Here is a 26,801-nt window from a genome sequence, read left to right as displayed (position 1 = left end):
ATGATACAGAGATAAAAATTAAATAGTAGTTATGCTTTCTAATAACTACCACTAATTAATGGAACCAGAAGCTTTACTGCATGACTGAATTACTTATTCATTATCATCATCACTCCCATTACCACATTGGTCATTGGGGCACCATCACTGATGAGCAATCAACCAATTGTCTCCGCCCCTGACGATTGTGTCAGTGCTTGAGTCTCCACAAAGTCCATTCCTGTCCATTCTTTTATGTTGTCAATCCATCCCTTCCTCTGTCTACCTCTTCTTCTCTTCCCCTGTACTGTCCCTTGGAGAATGATCTTGGATAGGCCAGATTGTCTTGTTACATGGTTGTACCACTTCAGCTTGCGCTTCTTCACGCTTATCAGGAGGTCTTCATATGACCTAGCGCGTTGGGTGATGATGTTGCGGACCTCTTCATTAGTGACGTGGTCGACGTAGGAGATGCCCAGGATTTTACGGAGGTATCTCATCTCTACTACCTGTATTTTCCATTCAAGTTTTGCCATAAGGGTCCATGTCTCACAAACATACAGAAATATGGAGATGACCGGTATGTGCAGCAGTTTCAGTTTGGATTCCAGGGAGATGTTCTTTTCCCTCCAAATTGGCTTTAACTTTGCCACTGCTGCTGTTTGTGTAATTCTTGCCAGAATTTCTGCCTTGGATCCTTCATCAGTGACGATTGCCACCAAATACTTGAACTGTTTCACTGTCTCCAGCTCTTGTCCACTGACAGTGATATGTGAGCTGATCCCATCATGGTTGTTTGTCATCAGTTTGGTTTTCTCTGCACTGATTTCCATTCCGTATTTTGCGGAGGTTTCATCCAATTGTTTCACAAGCTTGGCAAGTTCACCTTCGCAGCCTGCCAGGCCACCAACGTCATCAGCTAACCGAAGATTTGGGATTGTTTCCCCCCATTGCTGACTGTGCATATGTGATCTTCTAGGGCATCATTCATTATGTGCTCCAAGTAGATGTTGAACAGTGTGGGTGAAAGAAGGCAGCCTTGCCGGACTCCAACAGTGGTGTGAAACCACTCTCCTATTGTGCCATTGACGAGAACTGCATTGCTGGCCTTGGCATACAGTTGTTTAATGGTAAGAATAAGCTGACGACCAACATTATACTTCTTCATGGTTGCCCAGGGAGCTTTGTGCCATACTCTGTCAAACGTCTTCTTGAAGTCAACAAAGACATGGTAGATGTCCTGCTGGTGTTGTAAGTACTTCTCACAAAGAACACAAAGATTGAAAATCTGTTCTGTGGTACTTCTTCCAGCACAAAAAGCCAGCCTGTTCTTCAGTGATGATATTCTCCACTTGTGGCTTCAATCTCTTCAATATGACTTTCAACTCACTTTGCTGGGATGGCTAATTAAGCTTATGGTCTGGTAATTTTGACAGAATTGCAGGTTTCCTTTCTTTGGCAGAGTGATGATTAGTGACTGTGTCCATGTGAAGGTCCAATCACCGGTCTGCCAGATCTTGTTGCAGATCTTGGTGAGTACATCTATTACTATTTCTCCTCTGAATTTCATCAGTTCAGCTGGGATATTGTCAATACCTCTAGCCTTACCATTCGTGAGCGATTTCTGTCTCCACTTCTTCACACAGTATTGGAAAGTCATCGTCCTCTGTTGAATCTGGGCTGTGTAGGATACTAGGATCTCCATTTGTCTGGTGGTTGTATAGATCAGAGCAGTAATTTGTCCACCTATTGATGATGTCCTTCTATTCTGTAAGACTGTTCCCTTCTTTGTCTTGAATTGCATTGCTATTAGCTAAACTAACCCAAATTACTTATTACTAGTTCTTTAATTTCATAGTTAAAATTCAGGTGCCTCAATTAAATTATTGTGTTTTCAATTACTCTATCAGCCAGTAATTGCAGTAACTGATTGCAAGCAAGTTGAACTGACCTTTCAAACTTAGCATTCTCATGCATGCTTTTGCATTAATTTGGGTAAAACTGGCTTTTATAAGCAGATGACCAAATTCACAAAAGCTTATCAGGCCAAAATACAGTTTTGTTTTCAAATCACCATTTGACCAGGCCATCCTACTGAAATAGTCAAAGTTTTAAAAGCGTGCAGGAAGCATGAAACAGGAAACAAAATCCAGTGTGGCCTCCTGGAGCTATGTTAAAGATTGCCATGAAATTTCTAATTGGTAGAGAACCACTGGATGCTCAAAGTAAAGAAATAGACTGGTTTTGCGCTGATGAAATCCCTCCAGGATTCCGAAGGGCATCACCTCATCTTCGTTTTGCATACATACTATGTACTCCTACTGCACCTGTTAGCAATTCATGGAAATTATGTCTATTAAACACAAAAATATTCATGGATCTGATTGCTGACATGAATACATTGGTTACAGAGACACTGAGCTACCATCTGTAAATTGAATGAGATGTACTGTGTGAATATAAAGCATGCTGATAGGAAGGTATTTCCTTTGGACTTATGAATTCCTGCAAGGTAAAATTATTTCTTTTAGCAAATACGACATGGTGTTTCTCAGTGTTCTGTTGTGCTTTAAAGGCGTTGGGCCAGATCCTCAGCTTGTGCAAATCCATGTACCTCCATTGACTTCAACAGAAATATGCCAGTTCACACCAGTTGAGGATCTGGCCTGTCGGATCCAAAAGTACATAAATGAAAATGAATTCCAACCTAGCACCTAAGGACAAGGCTCTGATTAGGACACATGCAAAACAAATACCAAAACACTCCCCAGAAGACGCGCGCACAGATACATGCATACAGTCTCCATGAGATTGGAACCTGCTGGGTACTGGGTTAAAATAGTTTTTCCGTGCTGGCTCTATGTGTGACTGGGAAATAAGAGGAGGAGGAATATGCTGCTTGTATCAGACAGAAATTTGAGACGGGGAGGAAATGTATCCTCTTGCATGCTCTTACTACAATAAAATGAAGCCAGTAACAGGCAACATACAGTAGATAAGATTAGGGAAGGTTTGAACAGGCTGCACCGTACAGTCCCTTCACTAAATGAGGAATATGTGTTAGGTATTTGTCAAATACCATAAATGTGGTTGATATCTCTTTCCTTTACTGGAGGACTCAGAAGATCTAGGCTAATATCTTGGCTCTGTTTGACTCCTGGCATGGTTGGGATGAGGAAAACTAGGGCTATGTCTACACAGCACACCTTACAACGGCCTGGCTGTGCCGCTGCAGCCACGCCATTGTAAGGTGCGCTGTGTGGCTGCTCTTTATCACCGGGAGAGAGCTCTCCCAGTGAGAAAATCATACCACCTCCAACGGGGGGCGGTAGCTTTGTCAACAGGAGCGCAGCTCCCACCGCTGAAGCGCTCTCCACACCGTTGCTTTTTGTCGCTGAAACTTTTGTCATTCAGGGAGTGTTTGTTCACACCCCGAGTGACAAAAATTTTAGCAATGGAAGTGCCAGTGTAGACATAGCCTAGGTTACACCTCCACATCTGTGATTTCAGTCATAGCAGAATGACACATTCCTGTTCTTCATGTTTTGGATCGTGTACTTTTTGGACACTTAAATCAACAAGGCAGGTAAAGGTTTAAAAAAAAAGGCATTGGAGTAATATTTCCAGTAGCTACTAAAATAGCTAAATATTGTACAGCTGAACACTGTAGTGTAGACACTTCCTACAGCAACAGAAGCGGTTTTCCATTGATGTAGTTAATCCACCTTTCAAAGAGGAAGGTCAATGGAAGAAATCTTCCATTGACCTAACTGCATCTACACTGGAGTCCACCTAAGTACATCACACAGGGCAATGTACTTTTCACAGTTCTGGGCGATGTAGCTAGGTCTATCTAATTTTTAGGTGTAGTCCAGGCTTTAGTAATTCTCTCAAATTACAGCGGCCAGATGGGAAATCCTGTTGCTTCCTGTACTGAAAAGGACGTTTGATTTAGCATGACACTCAAGGGATCCGACCAAATTAAAACTGATGAGTTCTGCAAAACTCAAAAAGAATGTTTGTAGGACCATTGAAACAGATGGAAGGAAACATAAGCTGTTCCTTTATAAGTAACATTTTCTACAAACTAATTTTCATGATTCATGAAAGTAATGATTCTAAATAAACTGAAATAATAAAAATGAGACCAAAAAAAAATAGTTTGTCGAAGATGGCACTATAGTAAATCTGAACCCAGCATATAGGACATCCATTATGATGGACAATTGGGATACCTGCTCCGAATGCTCTTGCAGATTTGAATCTAGAAGCTCAATTCTATTGTCCTTACTTATAAGCTGCAGTTGCTTGCACTGGCAAGAGAGACATTCAGAAAGCAAAATGCACAAGAAAAGATTTTAGCTGGATTATATCAAATCATTAGCTACAATCTCAGTCTAGTCAATTCTGTTAACCAGGCATAATAATCTGTAAGTAATTATCAGTGAGAAGGCAACCAGAATAAGAGGACTTGTCCAATATCATGTCTAGGTACTGAAGCTGGAAAGACAAATTGCAAAATGCTGGATTCTTTTTATCTTCAATACTCCTGTCAGCAGAATACTAGATCAATCTAGCACAGTAGATGTTAGCTAGTACTGGCACTCATTGCCTCAGTTGTGTTTGTGTTTAATGTTTTCAGCTGGCAGAGGTGTGAGGTTTTAGCAGATCAAATTTCTAGAACTGCAGGTCTCTGAAGCTTGCATGTGAAAGGTGACTCTGACGTTTTCTTACTGTTGCTGAAAAGCCCAGGAGCTCATAAGCAGGCTTTCCCCCTTGATCATTTTCATTTCAGAGAGAATATGTTGTTTGCAGTGAATTGATGGCATATTTTGAGTGATGGCACCTCTCACTAAAAAGATCTTTGAGATACTTTTAGAAAAAGATGCTATATGAAAAACAGCAATAGAATTAATATGTGCTAACATCATCCTCTCCTATAATAAAGATACATTTTACTACTGGACTTAGCCTTCCTAATAAAAATCGTGCTGAGTTTCCCAAGTTGAGCTTTTGTGCTGTTTGACATGGTTTTTCTATAATCCAAATCACTTTATACAATTCTGTAAATTCCCCAGCTTGCTGCTGTTAGCTGAATAATGGCTGTATAAAGTACTCCAATCTGAAAGTGTCTGTAAAAGCACTCTGTTTCACATTCATGGCTTTTCCCTTATCCATTTTTCCTCTATTGTGCTATTTTTTACAATCCTCTATTCCGTGTGTTCTGTGGGTCCTTCCCCCCGCTCCCCATCCCACCTTTTAAAACCCACGCCCTGATTCTGCCCTCAATAAAGTCCAGTGAAGTTTTGCTATTAACTTTAATAGGAGCAGTATAAGGGGTCCCTTCTTTGTGAATGTGTTTCAGTTTGCATTCAGACTCCTTGTTTTGTTAGATAAATACTTTCAAGCAAATTCTAAGCTCCCATGTGCTTGTTCCTCAGAAGGAACTGCCACACTGGAAGTAAATCTCACTGTCTTTGACCTCTGATAGGCCCAGATCTTTCTCATCTCCCTTTACCCCAGTGATAATTGCTTATCAACACATGCAGACTGTTTCATATGGCTCTGATGCCACCAACGTTTACTACCCCCATCGAAGACAGACAAGGCGCTCGGTCCAATGAATCAATTTTTAATGGTTTCAGTAGAACTTGGATGATGGTAGAATATGGTGCGCAGTTGACTCTTGTGTCTAAAGATAAGGCCCTTCCACAGATGTATTTTCCTCTCTTTTGAATCCCATCCCTCTCTCTACCTCTGATGCCCCCAAGACATAGGGAGAAACAATAAGTAACGTATTCAACCAAAACTAAAAATTAGACTGAATTTTTTTTAAATAACCCTTCCAGCCATGCTGCAGCTTTCTCCGCATCGCAAGATCAAAGACATGAAGATAAGTAGCATATAGGCAGGCACACAGGTCTCATATAAATAAATAAACCCGCAGCATTACATGTAGCAAAAGTGAAAGCAGCATGGGGTCTCTCAGCTGTCTGGTGGGCTTCTTATTCTAAAACCAAGCCTCTGTACTAGGACTGGTCAAAAATTTTCCATTGAAATGGAAAATTTGGTTTTTGATAACACACACCTTTTTGCAAAAAATATCTGTTTTCCATAGAAATTTTCAATGTTTCATTGAACAAATGAATGGCTAAAATCCATAAAGATTTTGGCAAAACCTTGGCATACTTTGATTTGCCTCATGGGAGCTGTAGTTTGGTTGCCTTTCATCTCCATTCTCCTTGATCGACTGAGCTCTCTGCCCAGATTACACCTCTGATGAAGCCTCCTTTTCCCTTACCAACTGGGGAGAAAATAGTGCATCATGGGAGATGAAGTCCAGACAGAGAGCCAACTTTTAGAAGAGAATGGGAACTGTTACCCAAACTACAATTCTCATGATATGCATGCTGTGGTGGACACCACAGAAAGTGTTCTAACTTCCTGAGCATACTCTGTACGTGGCCTCCAAAAGCTAAACATCTGCTAGGGACATAAGAAGTTTATTTAATCAAAAGGAGATGATGCAGTTGACTAGCATTGACCTTGCCTGTAGGTACTATATCCCTGAAAGGCTGCAAGAGGAAAGATGATGGACAATATGGGCGAGTTATGCGCAACTGGACCAATGATGCTGTGGAGCCCAGTTATCTGATTCTGTATTTTCTTAGGACAGTTTTATGAAGTGTATTTGTATCCTCAGCAAGCCTTTGGCACTAGGTAAGGTGTAAAAGGCTAATAGAGACACCTAGTGGCTTCGTAAGGGGTATTGTTCATGCCATGCGCCTGATGCACTTCTTAGGTTTGAGAGTAGCAGCCGTGTTAGTCTGTATCTGCAAAAAGAAAAGGAGTACTTGTGGCACCTTAGAGACTAACAAATTTATTTGAGCATAAGCTTTCGTGAAGTGAGCTGTAGCTCACGAAAACTTATGCTCAAATAAATTTGTTAGTCTCTAAGGTGGCACAAGTACTCCTTTTCTTTTTAGGTTTGGAGGTTTCAAAGTAGCAGCCGTGTTAGTCTGTATCCTTAAAAAGAAAAGGAGTACTTGTGGCACCTTAGAGACTAACAAATTTTTTTGAGCATAAGCTTTCGTGAGCTACAGCTCACTTCATCAGATGCATTCAGTGGAAAATACAGTGGGGAGATTTATATACACAGAGAACATGAAACAATGGGTGTTACCATACACACTGTAACGAGAGTGATTAGGTAAGGTGATACCAGCAGGAGAGCGGGGAGGAAAAAACCTTTTGTAGTGATAGGTAGATCTGCCTAAAAGTGGCAATTCTTCAACAAAAAAAACTTCAAAAACAGACTCCAAGGAGAGACTGCTGAATTGGAATTAATTTGCAAACTGGATACAATTAACTTAGGCTTGAATAAAGATTGGGAGTGGATGGGTCATTACACAAACTAAAACTATTTCCCCATGTTTATTCCTCTGCGCCCTTTCCCCCCCACTGTTCCTCAGACTTTCTTGTCAACTGCTGGAAATGGCCCACCTTGATTATCACTGCAAAAGGTTCCTCCCCCGCACCTCCACTCTCCTGCTGTTAATAGCTCACCTTACCTGATCACTCTTGTTACAGTGTGTGGTAACACCCATTGTTTCATGTTCTCTGTGTATATAAATCTCCCCACTGTATTTTCCACTGAATGCATCCGATGAAGTGATCTGTAGCTCACGAAAGCTTATGCTGAAATACATTTGTTAGTCTCTAAGGTGCCACAAGTACTCCTTTTCTTTTTAGGTTTGAAGGGAGATTCTCTGTGCCTTTGTTTCAAGGCTGTCTTTCAGGTTTTTTGTACAGCACTCCTGTTCCTTCCTGGATTCTGCATTTCCATGCTATAAACTTTGAGGGTTTCCTTTCAGTGTTTGCGAACTGCTGGTGCTGCTATTTTGCAGAGAAGAGAAAAGCAGGTAGGAGGCCACTTTAAACATGAATTCCATGCACTAGCTTTATTATTTTGGTCTATATTAAATGGATAAGCCATTAAATTTTGTGTGTGTGTTAAATTTTCCCTCTCCTATATAAACCTAATGATTGATTTCGTTTTCTCACATATCTACAATATAAGGTCAAATTCCATTTACCTTCTTGAGGTGAGTAGTCCCATTGAAATCAAAAGGGCTACTCATGAGAGTAAGACAAGCAAAGTTTCTCCACAGTAGAACTTAATTATAGTGAATCTTTATATATAATTAATCTTTGGTTATAAAAAAAAGCTTTTCTTTTAAAAAGAACAGTTTCAATGTAGGTGAAATGTACACCTAAGTGCAGGGCCATCATTAACACATGCACTGCTTACCTCCCACTTAAATCCTCAAAACAGAACTTCCATAAGACATGCATGATGCATAGTCCTTGTGAAATTCACTCTGCATAGGAGTGTTCTGCTGTATATCTAATGTAGTGGTTCTCAGCCTATTTACCATTGTGGGCCACATATGCAACTCTCTATTTGTTATGTGGGCCTCATCCACACAATATATATACTACCTATATGGCCCAGAGGATGTCACATGGGCCGCAACTGTGTGCTGATTGGGCCGCAGGTTGAGAACCACTGAGCTAATGTATGCAGATTTTGTAAGAACATAAGAATTGCCATACTGGGTGAGATCAATGGTCCATCTAGCCCAGGTGCTTCAGAGGGAATGAACAGAACAGGTGGTCATCCAGTGATCCATCCCCTGTCACCCATTGCCATATTGTGGCAAACAGAGACTAGGGATCCTTCAGAACATGGCTTTGCATCTCTGCCCATCCTGGCTAATAGCTATTGATGGACCTATTCTCCATGAACTTATCTCGTTCTTTTTTTAACCCTGTATAGGCTTGGCCTTCACAAATCTTCTGGCAAGGAGTTCCACAGCTTGACTGTGTGTTGTGTGAAGAAATAGTTCCATCTGTTTGTTTTAAACCTCCTGCCTATTAATAATTTCATTTGGTGACCCCTAGCTCTTGTATTATGAGAGAGAGTAAAAAACACTTACTTATTTACTTTCTCTATACCAGTCATGATTTTATAGACCTCTATCATATCCCCCGTTAGTCATATATTTTCCAAGCTGAAAAGTCCCAGTCTTACTAATCTCTCCTCGTATGTAAGCTGTTCCATACCCCTAATCATTTTTGTTGCTCTTTTTTGAGATGGGGCAACCAGATCTGCACACAGTGTTCAAGAAGTGGGCATACGGTGGACTTGTATAGAAGCAATATGATATTTTCTGTCTTATTATCTATCCCTTTCCTAATGATTCCCAACATTCGATTAGCTCTTTTGACTAACAATGCTCGCTGAGTGGATGTTTTCAGAGAACCATCCACAATGACTCCAAGATCTCTTTCTTGAGTGGTAACAGCTAATTTAGACCCCATCATTTTATTATATAGGTGGGATTGTGTTTTCCAATGTGCATTACTTTGCATTTATCAACATTGAATTTCATCTACCATCTTGTTGCCCAGTCACCCAGTTTTGTGAGATCACTTTGTAACTCTTCATAGTCTGCTTTGGACTTAACTATCTTTCCATGGACTGTTTTTGTTCTGGTTTTAATGTAAAACTGTGTCTTACTTCACTGAAGATATGGGACAACTCACAAGTTTAATGGCATTAATTACCATTCCTATACATTCAAAGCACTTGTTTACAATTTAAAAAAAGATCTACAAATGTTACCCTCCAGTAGTTTTTATTTCTGAAGAACTGAGAGAAAAAAAATTGTGTGTAGACAATACATGATGGCTGGTCTGTGTTATGACATTCATCTTCACAAGTGAGAAGAGACTGGTTTATTATTACTCCTCCCTCACTCATAAAATCAGTGACATAACATAGATCGGCCTTAATGTACAGGTATATTATTCTCAACATAAATGATTAGCAGCATAAAGCAGCTCAGCTGCATACACAAATATCTCCCACTGTATATCAAACCTACATGCTTGTTGGTGCTGGCAAGCCCACAATTCTCCCAGCTCTCACAGTTCTCAGTAGTGCTACGTCTAGTATTCTGCAACTTTACAACCTGTGAACTTGTCTGTTACATGTCTTTGTATCCGCTTGTTTTGCTCTGCTTAACAATGACCTAAGGACAGTTTTAAAAAACAGTATTTCTCAAATTGTTGGGGATTTGCTTTCATTGCATGCCATTTTGTTCTTCCCCTACTTTTCACCCCTAAATAAGTACAGGATTCAGTACACAACAGCACAATTTCTGTGCAGTAAATTATGGTTTATTATAAAACTTTTAGGACTTGGTGTGTCTGAATTTAGCTTTAGGATATTATATGTTTATTAAGATAATAAAAAGTTAGTTGTCAAGCTTTAAAAGATGTGTTAAATTCTTCTCCGCAGTAATCACAGTCAATATACACATATACTACTTGTCATCTTTCGCTGAGGCTATTATTGCTACAATTGGCAAGTTCTGCTTGTTTAGTTTGCTTCTGGCTTTACAGTGCTGTGTGAGACCCTGAACTGGTTATAGTTAGCATAGTCTGATAACATCACAAAAATTTTGCATCACAAAAATTAATTACCATGACTTGAACTAAAGAACAAAAGGGTCTGATTCTCATTTACGCTAAGTGCCTTTACACTGCTCTGGCAGTAAATTACATTTACACCCACTTTAAGGGCCCTTTACTCTGCCAGAGCAGCGTAGAGGGAGCATAGTGCAAACAAGAATCAGGCCCAATGTTATCTATTGAAATACTCATTCATCAACATCTTCCAAAATCCTGGTTAAGCTATTTCAAGTAGAGCTGGATTAAATGTTTCAGCCAAATGTTTTATTCACAGAAAATGCTGATTCAGGTTGACCAAAACATGTCCTGAATTTGTGTAGATGTCAGTGAATTGTTTCAGTCGAAAGAAAAAGCAAAAATTCAGAAAAACTGAAACTCTTTGTGTTAGTAATATGACCCCCTCGCCCCACTCCAGTAGCCTAGTGATCATGGCAGTCACCTAGGAAGAGGGAAACCCAGGCTCAAATCCCCACTCTGGAGCAGAGGCTTGAATGCTCTCTACCTCTCTCCAGTTGAAGCTGTTCCACTTTATATAATTAAATATTAATTGGACCAGAGAGAGAAAAGGGCTCTATAGCCTGGTAGTTAGGTCACTTCGGGGGGGGGGGGGAACACCTGGGTTCTAGTCACAGCTCCACTGAATATTTCATTATCGATACGAAGTGGAACAGCTTCAACGGGAGAGATGATTGAAAGCGATCTATTCTAGAATTGCCTACTGCTTAGGGCAGTGGTTCCCAAACTTGTTCCGCTGCTCGTGCAGGGAAAGCCCCTGGTGGGCCGGGCCGGTTTGTTTACCTGCTGCATCCACAGGTTCAGCGAATCGCGGCTCCCAGTGGCCACGATTCACTGCTCCAGGCCAATGGGAGCTGCTGGAAGCAGCACAGGCCGAGAGACATACTGGTCGCCGCTTCCAGCAGCTCCCATTGGCCTGGAGCAGCGAACCGCAGCCACTGGGAGCCGTGATCGGCCGAACTTGCAGACGCGGCAGGTAAACAAACCGGCCCGGCCCGCCAGGGGCTTTCCCTGCACAAGTGGCAGAACGAGTCTGGGAACGACTGGCTTAGGGCATTCATAAGGGAGCCCAGTGAGACCTCCATTCATATCTTTGCTCCAGAGTAAGGATTTGAACCTGTGCACATCCAAAATGCCCTAACCACTTGGCTATTGGGTATAAAGGGGGCACCTCCTCCTCCATTTTGTGGATGTAGCCCTTCATTTACAAATGTCCTTTTGTTTTTATTTTACAAAACAGTTTAAAATGCCCAAAATCAAAACAAAATGTTTAGTTTTGGGTCAAATAAAAGTTTAGTTTGACCAGAAAGAAAACTATTTCTGACTTTTTGATTCATAGAAAATTCTGAAAATTGTTGGTTTCAGGTTGGCTCAAAATGAAGTTTTTTTCCAATTTTTTCAGAACTGTTAGTAAAACAAAAGAGTCAGTTATTCGCATAGCTCTAATTTTAAGCAGTACTGAGATGCTATTCAGGAATTGGTTCTGAGTGGGAGCTGAGAAATATGTGTTCACCTCTTGTTTAGAGGGCATGAGTATGTATGTATTTATTGGAGTGGACTCTAAAGATACATCTGGGTGTTTCTGGGGAATTCATCAAATAGTTGATTTCCCAAGTGTAATTGAAATTTCTTACATGGCCTGTTAAATTCATAATCTTTATTTCCCTATCGGGAAGGAGATGTTTCTGGCGGCATTGGAGCAGCATATTTGAGTAGGATAGATTTGATGGAAAAGGTAGTTGAATTGTATACCCTATAATTCAGCAGGGTTTGTGACGTCCTGAACAAGCCCATGAAGCAGAAATGTGAAATTTTGACCTCTAATGCAATCTTAATTAACAGGTTTCTCAATTAAAATCCCTGTGCTTCTAGAAGTTGATTGCCAGGGAAATCTGGCTGTACATTTCATATCATGCAACTGTAATTTAGAATTTTAGACAATAGGGAAAAGTTACAGCTTTCACTGAAACAGCTGCAGATCATGCAAAAAAAAAAAAAAAAAAGAGCAGTATATTACCTCAGGGTATTAAGCTAGTAGCATGCAAGAATAGCTTCTGAGTTCTCCGTTACAGACTCTTTGTCAGTTTTATTGATTAAACCTCAAACTATCAAATGCAATGCATACGCTTAGATGTCTATAAATTGTCTCTGAACACATTGCAAAAACTTGGTCTGAACAGCTAAGTAGCACCAGTCAGCACGACAAGGTTGCCTTCTGCTTGCAAGGTCTAATAATATTCCATCTGGGTTTTAAGTAGTGAAGGGCAAACTTTAGAACAGGGGTGGGCAAGCCTTTTGGCCCGAGGGCCACATCGGGGTTGCAAAACGGTATGGAGGGCCAGGTAGGGAAGGCTGTGCCTCCGTAAACAGTCTGGCCCCGCCCCCTATCTGCCCCCCTCAGAACTCCCGACCCATCCAACACCCCCTGCTCCTTGTCCCCTGACCACCCCCTCCCGGGATCCCCCACCCCTAACCGCCCCCTATCCAACTGCCCCGTCCCCTGACTTCCCGACCCCTATCCACTCCCCCACTCCCTGACAGGACCCCCGACCTATCCACCTCCCCCTCCTTGTCCCCTGACCGCCCCCTCCCGGTACTCCTGTCCCTAACTGCCCCCCCAGGACCCCAACCCCCCAGGACTCCACCCCATATCCAACCCCCCCTTCTCCCTGTCTCCTGACTGCCCCCCCCCAAAACCCCTGCCCCATCCAACCACTCCCTGTCCCCTGACTGCCCCCTGGAACCTCCTGCCCCTTATCCAACCCTCCCCCTTCCCCCGCCCCCTTACCATGCCACACAGAGCGGCAGGACAGGCTTATTGAAAAGCCTGGGAGGTGGGCGGGTGCAAGCTGCACTGCCCGCGTGGCTGCGGGGAAGGGGGAACAGCGGGTGAGGGGCTGGGGACTAGCCTCCCCGGCTGGGAGCTCAGGGACTGGGCAGGACGGTCCCACCGGCCGGATGTGGCCAAAGGGCCATAGTTTGCCCACCTCTGTCATAGAGGCTTAAAACCCAGAAGCAAAGAGAAAGCACTTTTTTTTTTAAAGCACGATTTTAAATATTCAGCCTCCCAATATAGATGATAGGAAGGATCATCTAGGGGTTGAAGTGCTAACCTGGGACTAGGGAGACCCAGTTCAGTTCTCTGCTTCACAACAGGCTTCCTATGTGACCTTGGGCATGTCATGTAGCCTCTTTGTTCCTCCGTTCCCCATCTGTTGACCTTGCAAACCCCTATAGCACGGTAAGGCAATTCCCTACACCGTTTTAGGTGCTTGGGAGGTTGACAGCTGTGCAGTGTAGATAGCATTCCCTTCTAGCTCAGGCAAAAACTCAGGGAGACCCTGCATGATGACAGTAATGCCGCTACCCAGCCATTGACCCATCCCAGGTCGAGTCAGTGAGTCACCACACAGGCAGCAGGCATCTGCCTACAACATGGTGTCAAGTGCCAGGTAGGTTCCTGAGTGACACAGAGTGTGTTAGTTACTCTGGGGGCTAGAGAGAACTACAGGTCCAGCAGCCTCAATGTATAATCTCCCTTATTGTCTGAATTTTCAAGGGCTCAGTTCCCATTCAGGCCCCAAAATCAATGACCAGATTTTCAGAAGTGCTCAGCATAGAGCATCACAATGAGAGCTGCTGGGCGATGAGAACTTTTGGAGAATCTGGCCCTAGTTGTGGGTACAGAGTGTTTGAAACTCTGGCCCTGAGCTCTTATTGATATCTGGCCCCTTTTCTCTACCATGAAGCACTTTAAAAACTGCCGCAAGTCAAACACAGCACCTGAGTCCCAAAATTCAGGCCATGTAGTAATACAGCTGCGCCTGATCTGGGAAGGTTTAGGTAGGTGTGGATCTGAATCCAAACTTTCCAAGTTTGGGGCTGTTCAAATCCATGGTTCTGACTTGGACCATGAGAATGAGGCCTAAGTTATGAAGTTGGGCTTCACATCTGAGCTTTCCCCAAAGAATTCATACAGGGGATACCGACTTGGGCCTGTCACTGGTCCTAACTAGCAAACGCCTTTTCATTTGCCTTAAAATTATATTTGTGTGTGACTTAACTCCACAAATGCCTGGTAGCCTGCACTCTGGATTGGAAACTTTTTTACAGAACATTATTTCATTTATTTTTATTTCCCTTCACCTTTAATTAAACAGCCTACGTTGTGCCTCACTCTGTCTTCTGCTGCAAAGTCTGATTTTTCTCTTGTTTAGAATACTTGTCACAAGCATCCTTTCGGGGATCATTCAGTTCCCACGATCAAGGCAAAACCTGCTGTCAGAATGTAAAATGCAGGATAAGGCACTCTGAAACGCTGATACCAGAAATAGAAATAATGCCCATTATCAAGTTTGTGCACTTCTATGGACAGACCAGGGTAATTGAAGTATGCAGTCTTCCTTATCCAAATGGTTGCCAAAGGTGTCAAACATACAAAATGCAACTGTGGGGGAAGTTATTGAACCACAACAATGAGATACTATCTATACCACTCTTTTCTATCACTTGCAGGCATAGGAAGCTTTTATATTAGATAAGCACCCTGCTTTTTATAATGATGAAGTATGATAATTCTCTGCCTACGAGGTAGCTATCTACCATAGTAGTTGTGATTAATGAAGGGGAGGTGGGGTAGTTCCTTTTTATGGACACCCAGCCAGCCAGTAGCTGTAAAATCCCTGTTATTAGCTGTTCTCTAATTGCTCTACCTATAAAGGGTTAAAAAGTCTCACTGCTATGCTTAGGCAAAAGGAAGGGAGTGGGCACCTGACCAAAAGAGCCAATGAGAAGGCTAGAACTTTTTAAAATTGAAACAAGACTCCCCTTTTGTCTGTCTGCTGTTGTTCTCCGGGAAGAGGTGGACAGGGCAGAGCAGAGCTAGGCTGTAAGAAGCTTGGGCCAGGTATGAAAACCCATCAGTATCATACCTAGAAACTACTCATTTAAAAACCCCAGATATGTAAGTAGATCAGGAAATGTCTAGGAAGACGCGATTAGGTTTATTCCTTTTATTTCATTATGGCTTGTGGATTCCTCTGTGCTCTTTGTTTGGCTTGTAACCTTTAAGCTGGACCTCAAGAAAGCTATTCTTGATGCTTAATCCTTGTAGTTGTTTTTTTTTTAATCTAGCAAATGCCTAAATTCCCAAATGTATTTTCTTTCTTTGTTTTTATTAATAAAATTTATGTTTTTTTAAGAACAGAATTGGATTTTTGTGTCTGAAGCGGTCTGGGCACATGTTGTTTAATTAGCTGGTGGCAGCAGCTGATTTATTTTTTTTTTCTTTCTCAGCTCTTCCCTGGAATGGGGCAGGGGGTGAAAGGGCTTGAGGGTATCCCACAGGAAGGAATTCCCAAGTGTGCCTTCCTGGGCTCTCAAAGGGGTTCTGCACTTGGGTGGTGGCAGCGTTTACCAATCCAAGGTCAGAGAGAAGCTGTGACCTTGGGAGTTTAGTACAAGCCTGGAGTGGCCACTATTAATTTTTCGAATCCTTGCAGGCCCCCCCCTTCTGCACTCGAAGTGCCAGAGTCAGGAATCAGCCTTGACAGTAGTCATTAAGGCCACAATAGTGCTACAGCCTTATGCAGGTAATCACAGTGTAATACATCGTCATTTCCCATCCATTCCCACAATGTGATAGCTGCAATACTTCAGGTGCATCGGCATGCCTGAGGAATCAAAAATCATGGGATTGGTGTAAAAAGGAAAGTAATAAAGGTTGGGTTAATTTTTAATTGCCTCCTGGGTTTGAACCATTAGGGGTGCACATTTTCAAACTTTCCTCTGAAAACTTGAGGTCTGGAAACATGGTTGTGTTTTTTTGTTTGTATGGAGGGTTTATTTTTTTTATGAAAGTAGAGATTCTCCCAAAATCACATGACTCCAGGAGCAAGGGTTTTAAGAAAAATACCCAGTATCTGGAGACTCATGATAAAATCACCAGTGATGTCAACACTGTTAAGAGCATCTCTGTACTTAGAGGGCTCAATTCTCTTCTATGCCAGAGCTCAGCTGAGAGTTGCCCCCTACCTATCTGTGGTACAGCCTCTGCTCATCCTGACAAGGCTTCTGGAAGGGGATGGCATTATTGGAGTCCTGAGCCAGCACACACTTTCACCAGCAAGAAGATCCCCTCTGACAGCAGAATTCTCTGCTTGCCTGTTGTAGCCATTTTCCCTTTGATCCAATGGCTGGTGCCCTAGCTGGGATCACGGGATACTTGCATTCAACCTCTGCTGTCACAATGACTTTCTGTGTGACCTTGGACAAGTCACTTAGCCACTCTGTGCCTCAGGTTCCCCATCTGTAAAAATGGTATAACAGCCCTACCCTACCACACAGGGGTATTGTGATGATAAGTACATTAATGATTACAAGTTAACCAAATGCTTCAGTGATGGAGGCCACTTAAATTCCAGACCTTGGATAGGAATAATTTTTCCTATCCCACAAAACTTTTTGATATCAAAAAATTTTCCTGACCCAAATTGGAATGAAAAGTTGATATCTTGAAGATTTTTGAAAACCAAAAATCCCCCCCAAAAAGTTTTCGTATCAGGGAAATTGAAATATTTCATTTTGATTTCAAACTTTTTTTCTTATTTTATTTACTACAGTTAGCTTAAATTTCTAAGTGAAAAGTCCTTTCAAACCAGCATTTCAAAAATGTCGAATCAAAACATTCTGACAATTTGAAAACTTTTTTCCTAAAACTTTTTGAAGTCAAAACAATGAGCAGAACCAACTTTTTCTCATCAAATATTTCCATTTGGACAAATCGACATTTTCCCATGAAAAAATATTTTGTCAAAAATGCTCTAAGTAGCACCAAAGATAGATAAACCCTCAAAAGGGACCAAGTCACCTATTCAGCAAGCTACTTAAAGCACATGCCTAACTTTAAGTATGTGAGTCTTCTCATTGAGTTCAGAGGGATTAGTCACCTGTATTAAATGCCTTGCCAAGTCAGGCTGTGTTGCCATCCTCACACCATGGAAATGGAAAAGGCTTTTTGTTTGTTTGTAGACTGGAAAGGGGAGAAAAAATTCTGGAAGATACTCTCACTGTTTGGGAAGAAGAGCAGACATTTTATACTGAAAAACAAAACACAGCAGTGGGCCTCAGTGCTTACTGCAGACCTCAAAAATTACATTTAGGAGCAAGACTTTTCACCTGAAAATAGGCCCACATAGACTCGAGCACAGTATCAAGTGGCTCTCATTCAGGCTATTGCATCAAAGCAACATCAAAGCTTCAGGAGATTCATCCTGAAAGGGATGAGAACTTAAGAGTCCTTATTGTTGGCAATGAATTCCTTCTGAGAACAGAAGTGAACTGCACATCCCTGTTTTTCAGTCAAAGCATCCTAGTCTCCAAGCCTATTCTTTGAAACAGAGGGTCCAACATGCATGTGTTTGGGGCAGAGGCTGGTTCTTGGGGCTCCATGTGAATGGGACCTGCAACTGAGCGGACTCATTGCCACCTCGTCTTCAGGCTTGTTTTCAGAGAACAGCAATGTAAAAGCCAGGGAAGTAAAAGACTGACATGCTAGCAGAGGAGTAGTGTGGTGGGGTGTTCACCCCCACACTAGCCTAGAAGGGGTTAGTGAGGCTGAGAAGGGGCAAGTCAACCAGATAGGCCCCAGCTGAGCAGAATTAGGCAGCCTGAAGGATGATGGAGCTCAGCTGAGAAGAAACAGGCTGGCGGGGCTAGTATAAGGCAGGAAGGGATTGCAGTGAAGGAGCCTGCTGCCATTCTCTGGAGGTGAGAGAGGGAAGGAAGGAAATTTAGGGAAGAGAGTGTAGGAAAAGGCTTAGGAAAAAGGACAGCAAGTGCAGACCTTGGCTGCTGATTAAAGGGTCCCTGAGCTGGAAGCTAGAGTAGAGGGCAGCCCTGTTTGCCATACCAGCCACTGGAGAAGGGGCACCATCTGAGCAGTGAATGAGAAGACTGCTTGAGACCATTTGTACAGGAAGACTTTGTTACCCTGGAAGGGGAGGACTATAATGACCTGGTTGGAGGGCTAAGCCATGAAGTCTCAGAGAGAGAGGTACTTGCAAAGTGGCAGAAGGACCTGGAAAGAGCTAATATCCAGAGCAACCAGGAGGAGATGCCCTAGCAGTGAGTGGACCCCATGACAGTAGAATATGTTCACCTTTCCCACAGAAGCCTGAAATCTGGGACATGCAGTGTGCTGCATCGCTAACATACAATCATACTGTGTAACAAGGCGATAGATTCCAGGCATTTCGATGCAAAGATTTTCTGTTAAGTCCACCTCCTCTGACAGGTTCTTGAACCCTGCATGGAGAGAGGTGCTTCTGCTGAATTAGTAGGTTTGCTCAGGCATGTCCAATAAGAGCATAAGAAAGAGTGGGTTATCTCAGAGGCAAAGGGAACTGGTGGTAGAGACCATTCCGGCAGGGGAAAGCCCTAGCAATGCCTTGGGCTGAGGCATGTGGTTTTGTTGTTTTGTGAGTTGGCAGTAAAGCCAAGCATGTGGAAGGGGTTGGACCTGCTTTGATGTCTGCTTTCTTAGAGGCAGGGTGGCAATGTGGCCTGCTTTCATAGTGCTTATTTATATTTTGATCAGTTATATTCATGGGGGCTGGCGAGGAAGAAACTCGCAAACATTCTTCCCACATTCTGGCGCCAATTGTTTTCCATAAGGTATTGTACTGGGTTGAAAATGTCTGACAATTATATATTGGATAGCAATAAACTCAAACTTCAGTGTGACACAGGAACAGTAGGGATGATGGCTTTTGATATTTCACCAACAAAGTATGAAAATATTAGCCGCCTGCAGTCAAACTACTCTTTAAACTCTCTCCACCCCAGCCTGCCTCTTTTTTTTTTTTTTTTGGTATGGAACTTTTATTCAGAGAGTAGAGTTCATGGGTCTCCCTACAAAATTATTCTTTGTAACTTATGCTCCTTTACCTATTGACGCTTTTAGCCAGGGAGTCATGGTAACCCCAGGAAAGTAGGAAAGCAACAAATCATTTTCTGCAGAGTAGAGAGAGATAAAGACAGTACTGTAGAAAAATGCAGCTCTCCTCACAGTTCTGGATCTCCTGGAGAAGTGAACTAGTCAATTGGAAGAGTGTAAGTAATATTCCAGCAGCCTGGTTTGACTTTGGCAAGATTTCCTTTGAGCAGCAGATTACTCCCCCTCCCCACCTTTAGAGGGGAAGGGGGCAGGGTTGAATGACAGAAAGAGAAGCTCTTTGTTCCTTTTCCTTTCCAAAAAAATGTGCAAGTCTGCTAACTATTGCACAGCACCTGGACTCTTTCCTTACTAAAGTAGAATAATTAGTAAGATTGGGTATTTTGATAGCCCTTCAGGTGTCTGTTTCTGACTCTCCTTATTCCCATACCAGCTGCTTCAGTAATGAGCAGAAAACTCTTCATTTTTTTTCTACTTGGCTTTCATTTCAAATGCTGGCAAAATTTCCTCGGAGCTGCTTTACTGCACATTTTTCATATGCTTGCACCAAAGTGATATCAAAAAGAGAAACACCAGAAGGCTTTCCTCGGGGGTGAAAACCTGGTGCTGGAAGAGGAAGGACTGGTATTCTATATCTGTCACACAAAATACTAGGGATTATTGTTTTGTGGAGGATTTGCTGGGGGGCTATAAGTTGTCTAAAAGGTGCCAAATGAAAATCTGGCCCCCTAAGAAAGAACAGATGTGGGGAGGAACAGCACAGTTGTTCTTTTTGAATATACATTCTTTTAAATTCTTTATACACACAAAGAAGCTGAGCTGCAAGTGTGAGAAACAGACCAAGTATAATGGTTTTGAATGATCTTGTTTTGTAAGCTACAATACATCAACCATGATTCATGACTCTGTACAGGGGCTTTTGTGAGCACCTTGGGCATGGGGGATTTTTGAAATGTTGCCCAGAGGTTTATGGTTTCCCATTAACATAGAACATGAGTTTAGGTCAGAGGTGATGAATACTATACTGTCTATTTGGAAAAATAGAATGAATTTTTCAGATACACAATCCTGATTGACTGCTTCATTATATTGTGTAAAAAGGGGCATTGGTACCAATTCTGCTTTTGCATTAAAGGGAAGAGTAAATTTCTCCTCTTTGGTGTTTTTTATGTCTCTCTTAAATCATCACTTCATTTACCTGCCCTTGAGCCATGAGCAGGTGCCAGTCTAGCAATTTCACATCCTACAGGAAGCTAAGGAATAATAATTCCAATAAAGTTAATGCTTCTGCTTAGTGAAGTTCCTGTCGACTAGTGTCGAATGTAACATACAATGTTTTCAAAAAGAAGAGGAATACTTGTGACACCTTAGAGACTAAAAAATTTATTTGAGCATAAGCTTTTGTGGGCTACAGCCCACTTCATCAGATGCATAGAAACACAGAAGCCCATGAAAGTTTATGCTCATATAAATTTGTTGGTCTCTAAGGTGCCACAAGTACTCCTGTTCTTTTTGCGGATACAGACTAAGGCAGCTGCTACTCTGATACAATGTTTGAATGCTGGAATTTTGCTTGTTATCAAATGTATTGCAAAGACCGGTCCCATGTACCATATATTGTACACATTGAATGAAATTACAGCTAGCCAGTTAATTCTTTTCCTAGTTTATCATTCCTCAAAAGACATGTGAAGTATATCTTTGAAAAATGAGTTTTCATTTGGAATCCCCATGCCAGATTTACTGTAGTAGGCCTTACTACCCTTCAATGACTGAGAGCAAAATCATAATTAGACCAAGTTGGGACACTGCCTGAAAAGGAAATTTCAATTACCAAGTAATTATCATCATCCTCATATACAGAAATAAACAACAATTGGTTCCTGTGATCACTATATTGGTCATTGGGGATAGATAATAAGACCTAAGATCTTGGTGAATTTTCCAAGCTAGATGAATTATATTTTACTAAAAATGGCTTTGGAGAAAATCACATTGCATATTTCAGAATTCAAAAGTTGTGGGGAGGAAATGCTGTCAGCAACTAGGAGGTCCTCTAGCTTCAAGAAGACGCCCTTCACCTTCTCACACATGGACTTAAATTCTCCCTTAAGACACAGGTGAAATGGGTGGGATGCTCTCATCATGCTCCTAGTTTGCCTTAGTCACCACACAATTTGTTATCTGCTCAGGAATGGCCCGGGTCTGCAGTTCTTAGGAAGTAGGGTGCATCATGGGGCGTTGTTACCGGCGGAGCCCTGGAGTGCAGCTTCAACAGAATTTTTTTCCTATTTTTTTAAATCCTCCTCTTTGGTGTAAAAAGACTTCCCATTTCCAGTGAAATCTATGGTTGTTGGGGAGCTCAGCAACGTTTGAATCCCATGGAAAAAGTTGTAGCATGATCTGAAGACTATAAAGCTAGACAAATTCAGACTGGAGAAAAGGTGTAATTTTTTAACAGTGAGATTAATTAACCATTGGAGCAATTTACCAAGGGTCATGATGGATTCTCTATCCCTGCCAACTTTTAAATCAATATTGGATGTTTTCCTAAAAGAAATTAGGAATTATTTTTGGGGAAGTCCTATGGCCTATGTTCCACAGGAGGTCAGATTAGATGATCACACTGGTCCCTTCTGGCCCTGGCATCGATGAATTCAGTCCTTACTCACTGCCAGTTGTTGCTTTGCTCCGATTCTCCTTCTTCCCTCAGAGTAAAGTTTGGGTCTTTACTAGTAGTGCATATCTCCAATTTGTCACATGGTAATTGTTTGTCCTACATGGGATTTCAGATTCAGGAGCTAATGGAAAGGCTGAATTATGACAGAGATTCTCCAGCTATAGTTATGTCAATAGAGCATTATAATATTTATTGTCATGCAGCTGCTTGCTCCCAGTTTCTGAATGACAAGTGAGTTCCAGTTACTAGTGCTGGTGCCACCTTAACTTGTAGGATCCCGAATGAGATATTGTCATCTGAGTTTGTAGTGTTTTTCACAACTGTCTTTGATATTAATGAGTTTTTAATTGGGAATATAATTGAGACATCATTATGGATGGAAATAACCATGCAGAATCAAATATTGTCCTTTTGGGGTTTTTTTAACTAGGCCATATGAATGCAATCCACCAATACAGAAGCACATATTAGCTTTAATTTTATTTAGGGCGTGGATGCATGTGGTGATTCTGGGATAGGGTTAACACAAATCATATAAACAAAGTTTGCCTTTTCTTTTCAAGAGTTCTGTGTGTGTGTGAGAGAGAGAGAGGGAGAAAGAGAGAGTGCTGATTGAAAATTTTCCCTTATAACTCTTTTTTGACAGAAAATGGGGTTTTCAACTATAATAATATTCACAGAAAGTTCCTCCTTTCTGTGGAAAACTTTGACTTTTTCAGCTTTTCAGCAAAACATTGAAATTTTCCACAGCGAGAACCCCTTCTATTTTCCAGCCAGCTCTATTCCACCCCTTCTCCCCAAACACACAGTCAATGAAGCTATGCCCGTTTACACTAGCTGAGAATCTGTTCCAGGGACTCAAATGTAGCGCTTTGGTTGAGATGAAATGGGTTGACTTGTCAAGGCTTAAAATGATATCCTCCATTTTGTTAGAGGTCTGTTCTAGGCTTCCAAGGAGTCAGTGGGTTATAGGGATGAGATCAAAATGGATGTTAGTGGAGTTAGGATGTGCAGTAGTTACAGCATCTACAGTATGCTACAAGAGCATCCTCATTATCAGGAGTTGAACACCCATAGGATCTATTGACTTTAGTGACAGCATGCAGGTGCGCATAAGTGATCTTGGAACAGAGAACCCGCTGCAAAAGGACTCCTGTACATATTTATCTAACAAGCGGCTGCAATATCCAGAGACCCAGAATACCCTCATCCAATAAAATAAAAAATTTTAAAAAATGAAGTTCTCACTTGACCTTTTAAAACTACACCAAAAATCCATACATAGTGAAGGCTAGCACAGTAAGACAGACAAACACAATCAAGGAATGGCTCTTTAATCACCGCTTTGATGTCAATAACTAGAATAATGAGCATGCCTAGGACACAGTGAATGTATCCTTTATCCTTTGTTAATGATTAAATGTCATTTAGAAAACATACATTAATTCAAAGAGCAGACTGACTGCCTTCTGCAAAGAGTACCTTGGTGTGCTAGGTCTGATGTCACTGAACAAAAAAAGTGCATGTTCTCCAAAAATCCTCCTTACTGGTGGGCATATATCTGTACCCGCCACTATGAAAGATGTATATAAAAACTGTACAGCATGGGCCAAATTCCGTTATTTATACCAGTACTTGAATAACTGTTGAAGTCCCTGGAGTTACATCAATGTAAAATTTAACAGAATTTGTCTAGGGCACCAGACAAAATGTCAGTTGTAATTTATGTATTTCTGCCTTGGCCCTTCTGCAGGCTGGTTTTGAATCTAAATATATTTTAGGAACCCCTTTAGCTAATAAGGAATCTGCAAGGCAGCCAACATTTTCAGTCTGCTGTGTGTATATACTATGGTGAGCTCTTTTTTTTTCTTTAAGATGCAAGGGGTACCAGTTTTCCGCAGCCACCTCAGTGATGGCTTTGTTTCCCATCTGAGCCATTAAGTGGCTTTAATTGTGTTTGGATTACCTGATCTCTTTCTGCAAAACCTATTAGGTGGTGACTGATGAGCTAAAGTATTCTTTCCCCCCACTCTGCCATCCCCATCATATAGGCCACAATTCTCTGCTGTCCTAACACTGTTGGGTTTAATGGAGTTATGCTAACAGAGAATGTGGCCCAGAATTCTGGGGCCAGAGAACTTTTGGGAACTCTGAAAAGGACTAAGAAATGTACTATATTGTACTGGTCCTTAGTAGGGTTACCAGATAGCAACTGTGCAAAAATGGGACCGTGGGTGAGGGGTAATAGGCGCCTATATAAGAAAAAGTCTCCAAAAAACAGGACTGTCCCTTTAAAAACGGGACATCTGGTCACCCTAGTCCTTAGTATTTTGAACAGCAAACAGATCTAATGTCGTATTTCCCATACCCTCTAATTCCTCCAGCAGTATGGAAACAGCACCCAACAGACACTCGACAGCTTTCTCCTTTGCCACACTCAGTAGGCTCTGCATGTGACAGTTCAAAGACAGAGAGCCCCTGGTGAGTTTATTCTTTGCCTTGACTGACAGGATTTCAACACAAGTTACAAACAGAACAGCTGCTAACATACTTATCCAGGTGGGGGGAGAGGGGGAAAGGCCCACACAACTGATGGGATTGTTTGTTGTTTTTTTCTTTTATTCTCCATGTAATTCAATTGTCCATATGCATGTGTTACCAGTTTCACTAGGTGTATTCACCTTCTCACTCCCATTTCAATGTTCAATACTGAGATGCTTTCATTACTGTTAAAATTCTTTCCTTAGCACTATAGGTAATTTTTAATTTGCCAAAACTTCCAGTGCCCTGAATTAAAATTGCCCTCCATACTAGGATTTAGATTTTGTTTTTTAGCAGTTTGCAAGCTGCGATGGTTATAAACCTTATAGTACACATGGTCCCAATCCACACATGCACCCCGGTAGAGTAGTGAAACCCTCCTAATGTGCATGTATTTTCCTACAGGCATATTTGGGTTAAAAGTTTCTGAAAACATTAACTCACTCATGCAAACACATCTGTTGACAGCCAATTGCCTAGATTCTCCTTAGACCAGACCCTCCAGCTGGCATTTGGAATAGAAACAGCATTAGGGATGCAAATGGTCAGTCTCTTGTTTTCCCAAGTTAAAGGGCAAACATCCATACTTATACATTTAGACCTCTCTGCATTTGATGATTGGTCATAGGATACAGCTATCCTACCTGAAGAAGAAGATGACAGGGATCCAGGGCATGGAAATAGAATCTTTCCTCGAGGGCCCACAGGGTAGTGATGAACACTTAGATGTCTACCACCAGACCTATCCCCTGTGGAGTATCATAGTGTTTTCCCTGGCCTATTCAATATTTACACACAGCTGCTGAGAAAAGTGTTCTCGGTTGCCAATGGTATGCCAATGGCATATCACTGTGTTGTTCACAACTGACAGCTACATTACTGTCACCCAGTTATCCCAGTGTCTAGATAAGGAAGAGCTGATTGGTGTTAAACACCAGCAAGATGGAGGTTATGGTGGTTGGCAGAGGAAAACACTTTGACAAGGTTGTCAAAACAGTGCTGTCTCTACCAGTCAAAACCATATGTCCACAAGGTTTCTTGACTCCTCACAGATCCAGGTCCCTCGTACAGCTTCACATGGAAGAAACATATTCCGTCATTCACAAAGGAATCTGCATCCCTTGCTTTCTGCTGATGACCTAGACTCTATCATACACACATTTGTCACTGCCCAACTGGAATATTACAGTGTGATTCAATTAACCTCAAAAGCAGTAGCTCTGAAAAATCTGCAGCTGATGCAGATTGCAGCAGCCCTCTTCAACAACTCAGGTACCAAGAGTACCTTGCCTAGAGTTCCACCCAACTTCCCTAAGATGATGCCAAATATCAAAATTCAAATTCTCTGGAGAATATAATCCTCTGTTTATTGTATGCGTTAATGCAAGTTTTCCTGTACCTAATATGTCCGGGAAGAGGGACCACCTCTTTCATGGAGGAAGAGAATAATTTTTCACTTTTTATTTTTATTTTCTACATAGATCTGATGACAGAAAGCCAACCTTCCCTTATTTTAAGCAGAGTGCTCAGCCCTCCTACTGGTCTGGTTTTTGAGGTAATTTCTTCAAATGGGGTTAATTAGTGCAGCTATGAGAGAACATAATATATAACTCTCACACAATCCTGGTGATTCCAGCTGTGCTTCCTAAAGTAGTAATAACTGATACATATATACTGAAAGAAAAATGAAAGGACTCTTAGCTGTTGTGTGTAATTTTAATTTTAATTGAAACATGGGACAGCTGCAAATGGTCTTATGATCAAGCCTGGTGGTGTTCAAGTCAAGATGAGGACACCTCTTCAATAAAGTTTTTCAACAAAATAAATAATCTGAAATAAATAATGTTAAAAACTTATAAGCATCGTTATCAATGTTCCAGTCTTTGGTAGACTTTACTTTTGCACAATGCTTAGTCTCCTGTTATAAGTAAGGCTACGTTTTAGTCACAGTCATGGACAGGTCACGGGCCGTAAACAGGTTTCAGAGTAATAGCCGTGTTAGTCTGTATTCGCAAAAAGAAAAGGAGTACTTGTGGCACCTTAGAGACTAACCAATTTATGTGAGCATAAGCTTTCGTGAGCTACAGCTCACTT

At 41.7% G+C, this 26,801-nt stretch overlaps 1 protein-coding gene across 4 annotated transcripts in view; it reads left to right on the top strand.

The window, feature by feature from the left end:
- The window catches only part of LINGO2 (leucine rich repeat and Ig domain containing 2), a 760,520-nt gene that overhangs the window by 716,862 nt on the left and 16,857 nt on the right, over positions 1 to 26,801 (top strand). Inside the window, exons 1-2 of one of the 4 annotated variants that reach the window (XM_073345576.1) lie at positions 24,566 to 24,647; positions 26,189 to 26,262. The exons of the other annotated variants lie outside the window; for them this stretch is intronic. Coding sequence (XP_073201677.1) covers positions 26,194 to 26,262 — 69 coding nt within the window. The 5' untranslated portion in view covers positions 24,566 to 24,647; positions 26,189 to 26,193. Of the gene's footprint in view, positions 1 to 24,565; positions 24,648 to 26,188; positions 26,263 to 26,801 lie in introns of those variants that run through there. 4 annotated transcript variants of the gene reach the window in all.

Source organism: Lepidochelys kempii, chromosome 5, assembly GCF_965140265.1.
Source record: "Lepidochelys kempii isolate rLepKem1 chromosome 5, rLepKem1.hap2, whole genome shotgun sequence".
NCBI lineage: Eukaryota > Metazoa > Chordata > Testudines > Cheloniidae > Lepidochelys > Lepidochelys kempii.
Note: the sequence above shows the minus strand (reverse complement) of the source record. Positions and strands in the feature narration are given on the sequence as shown.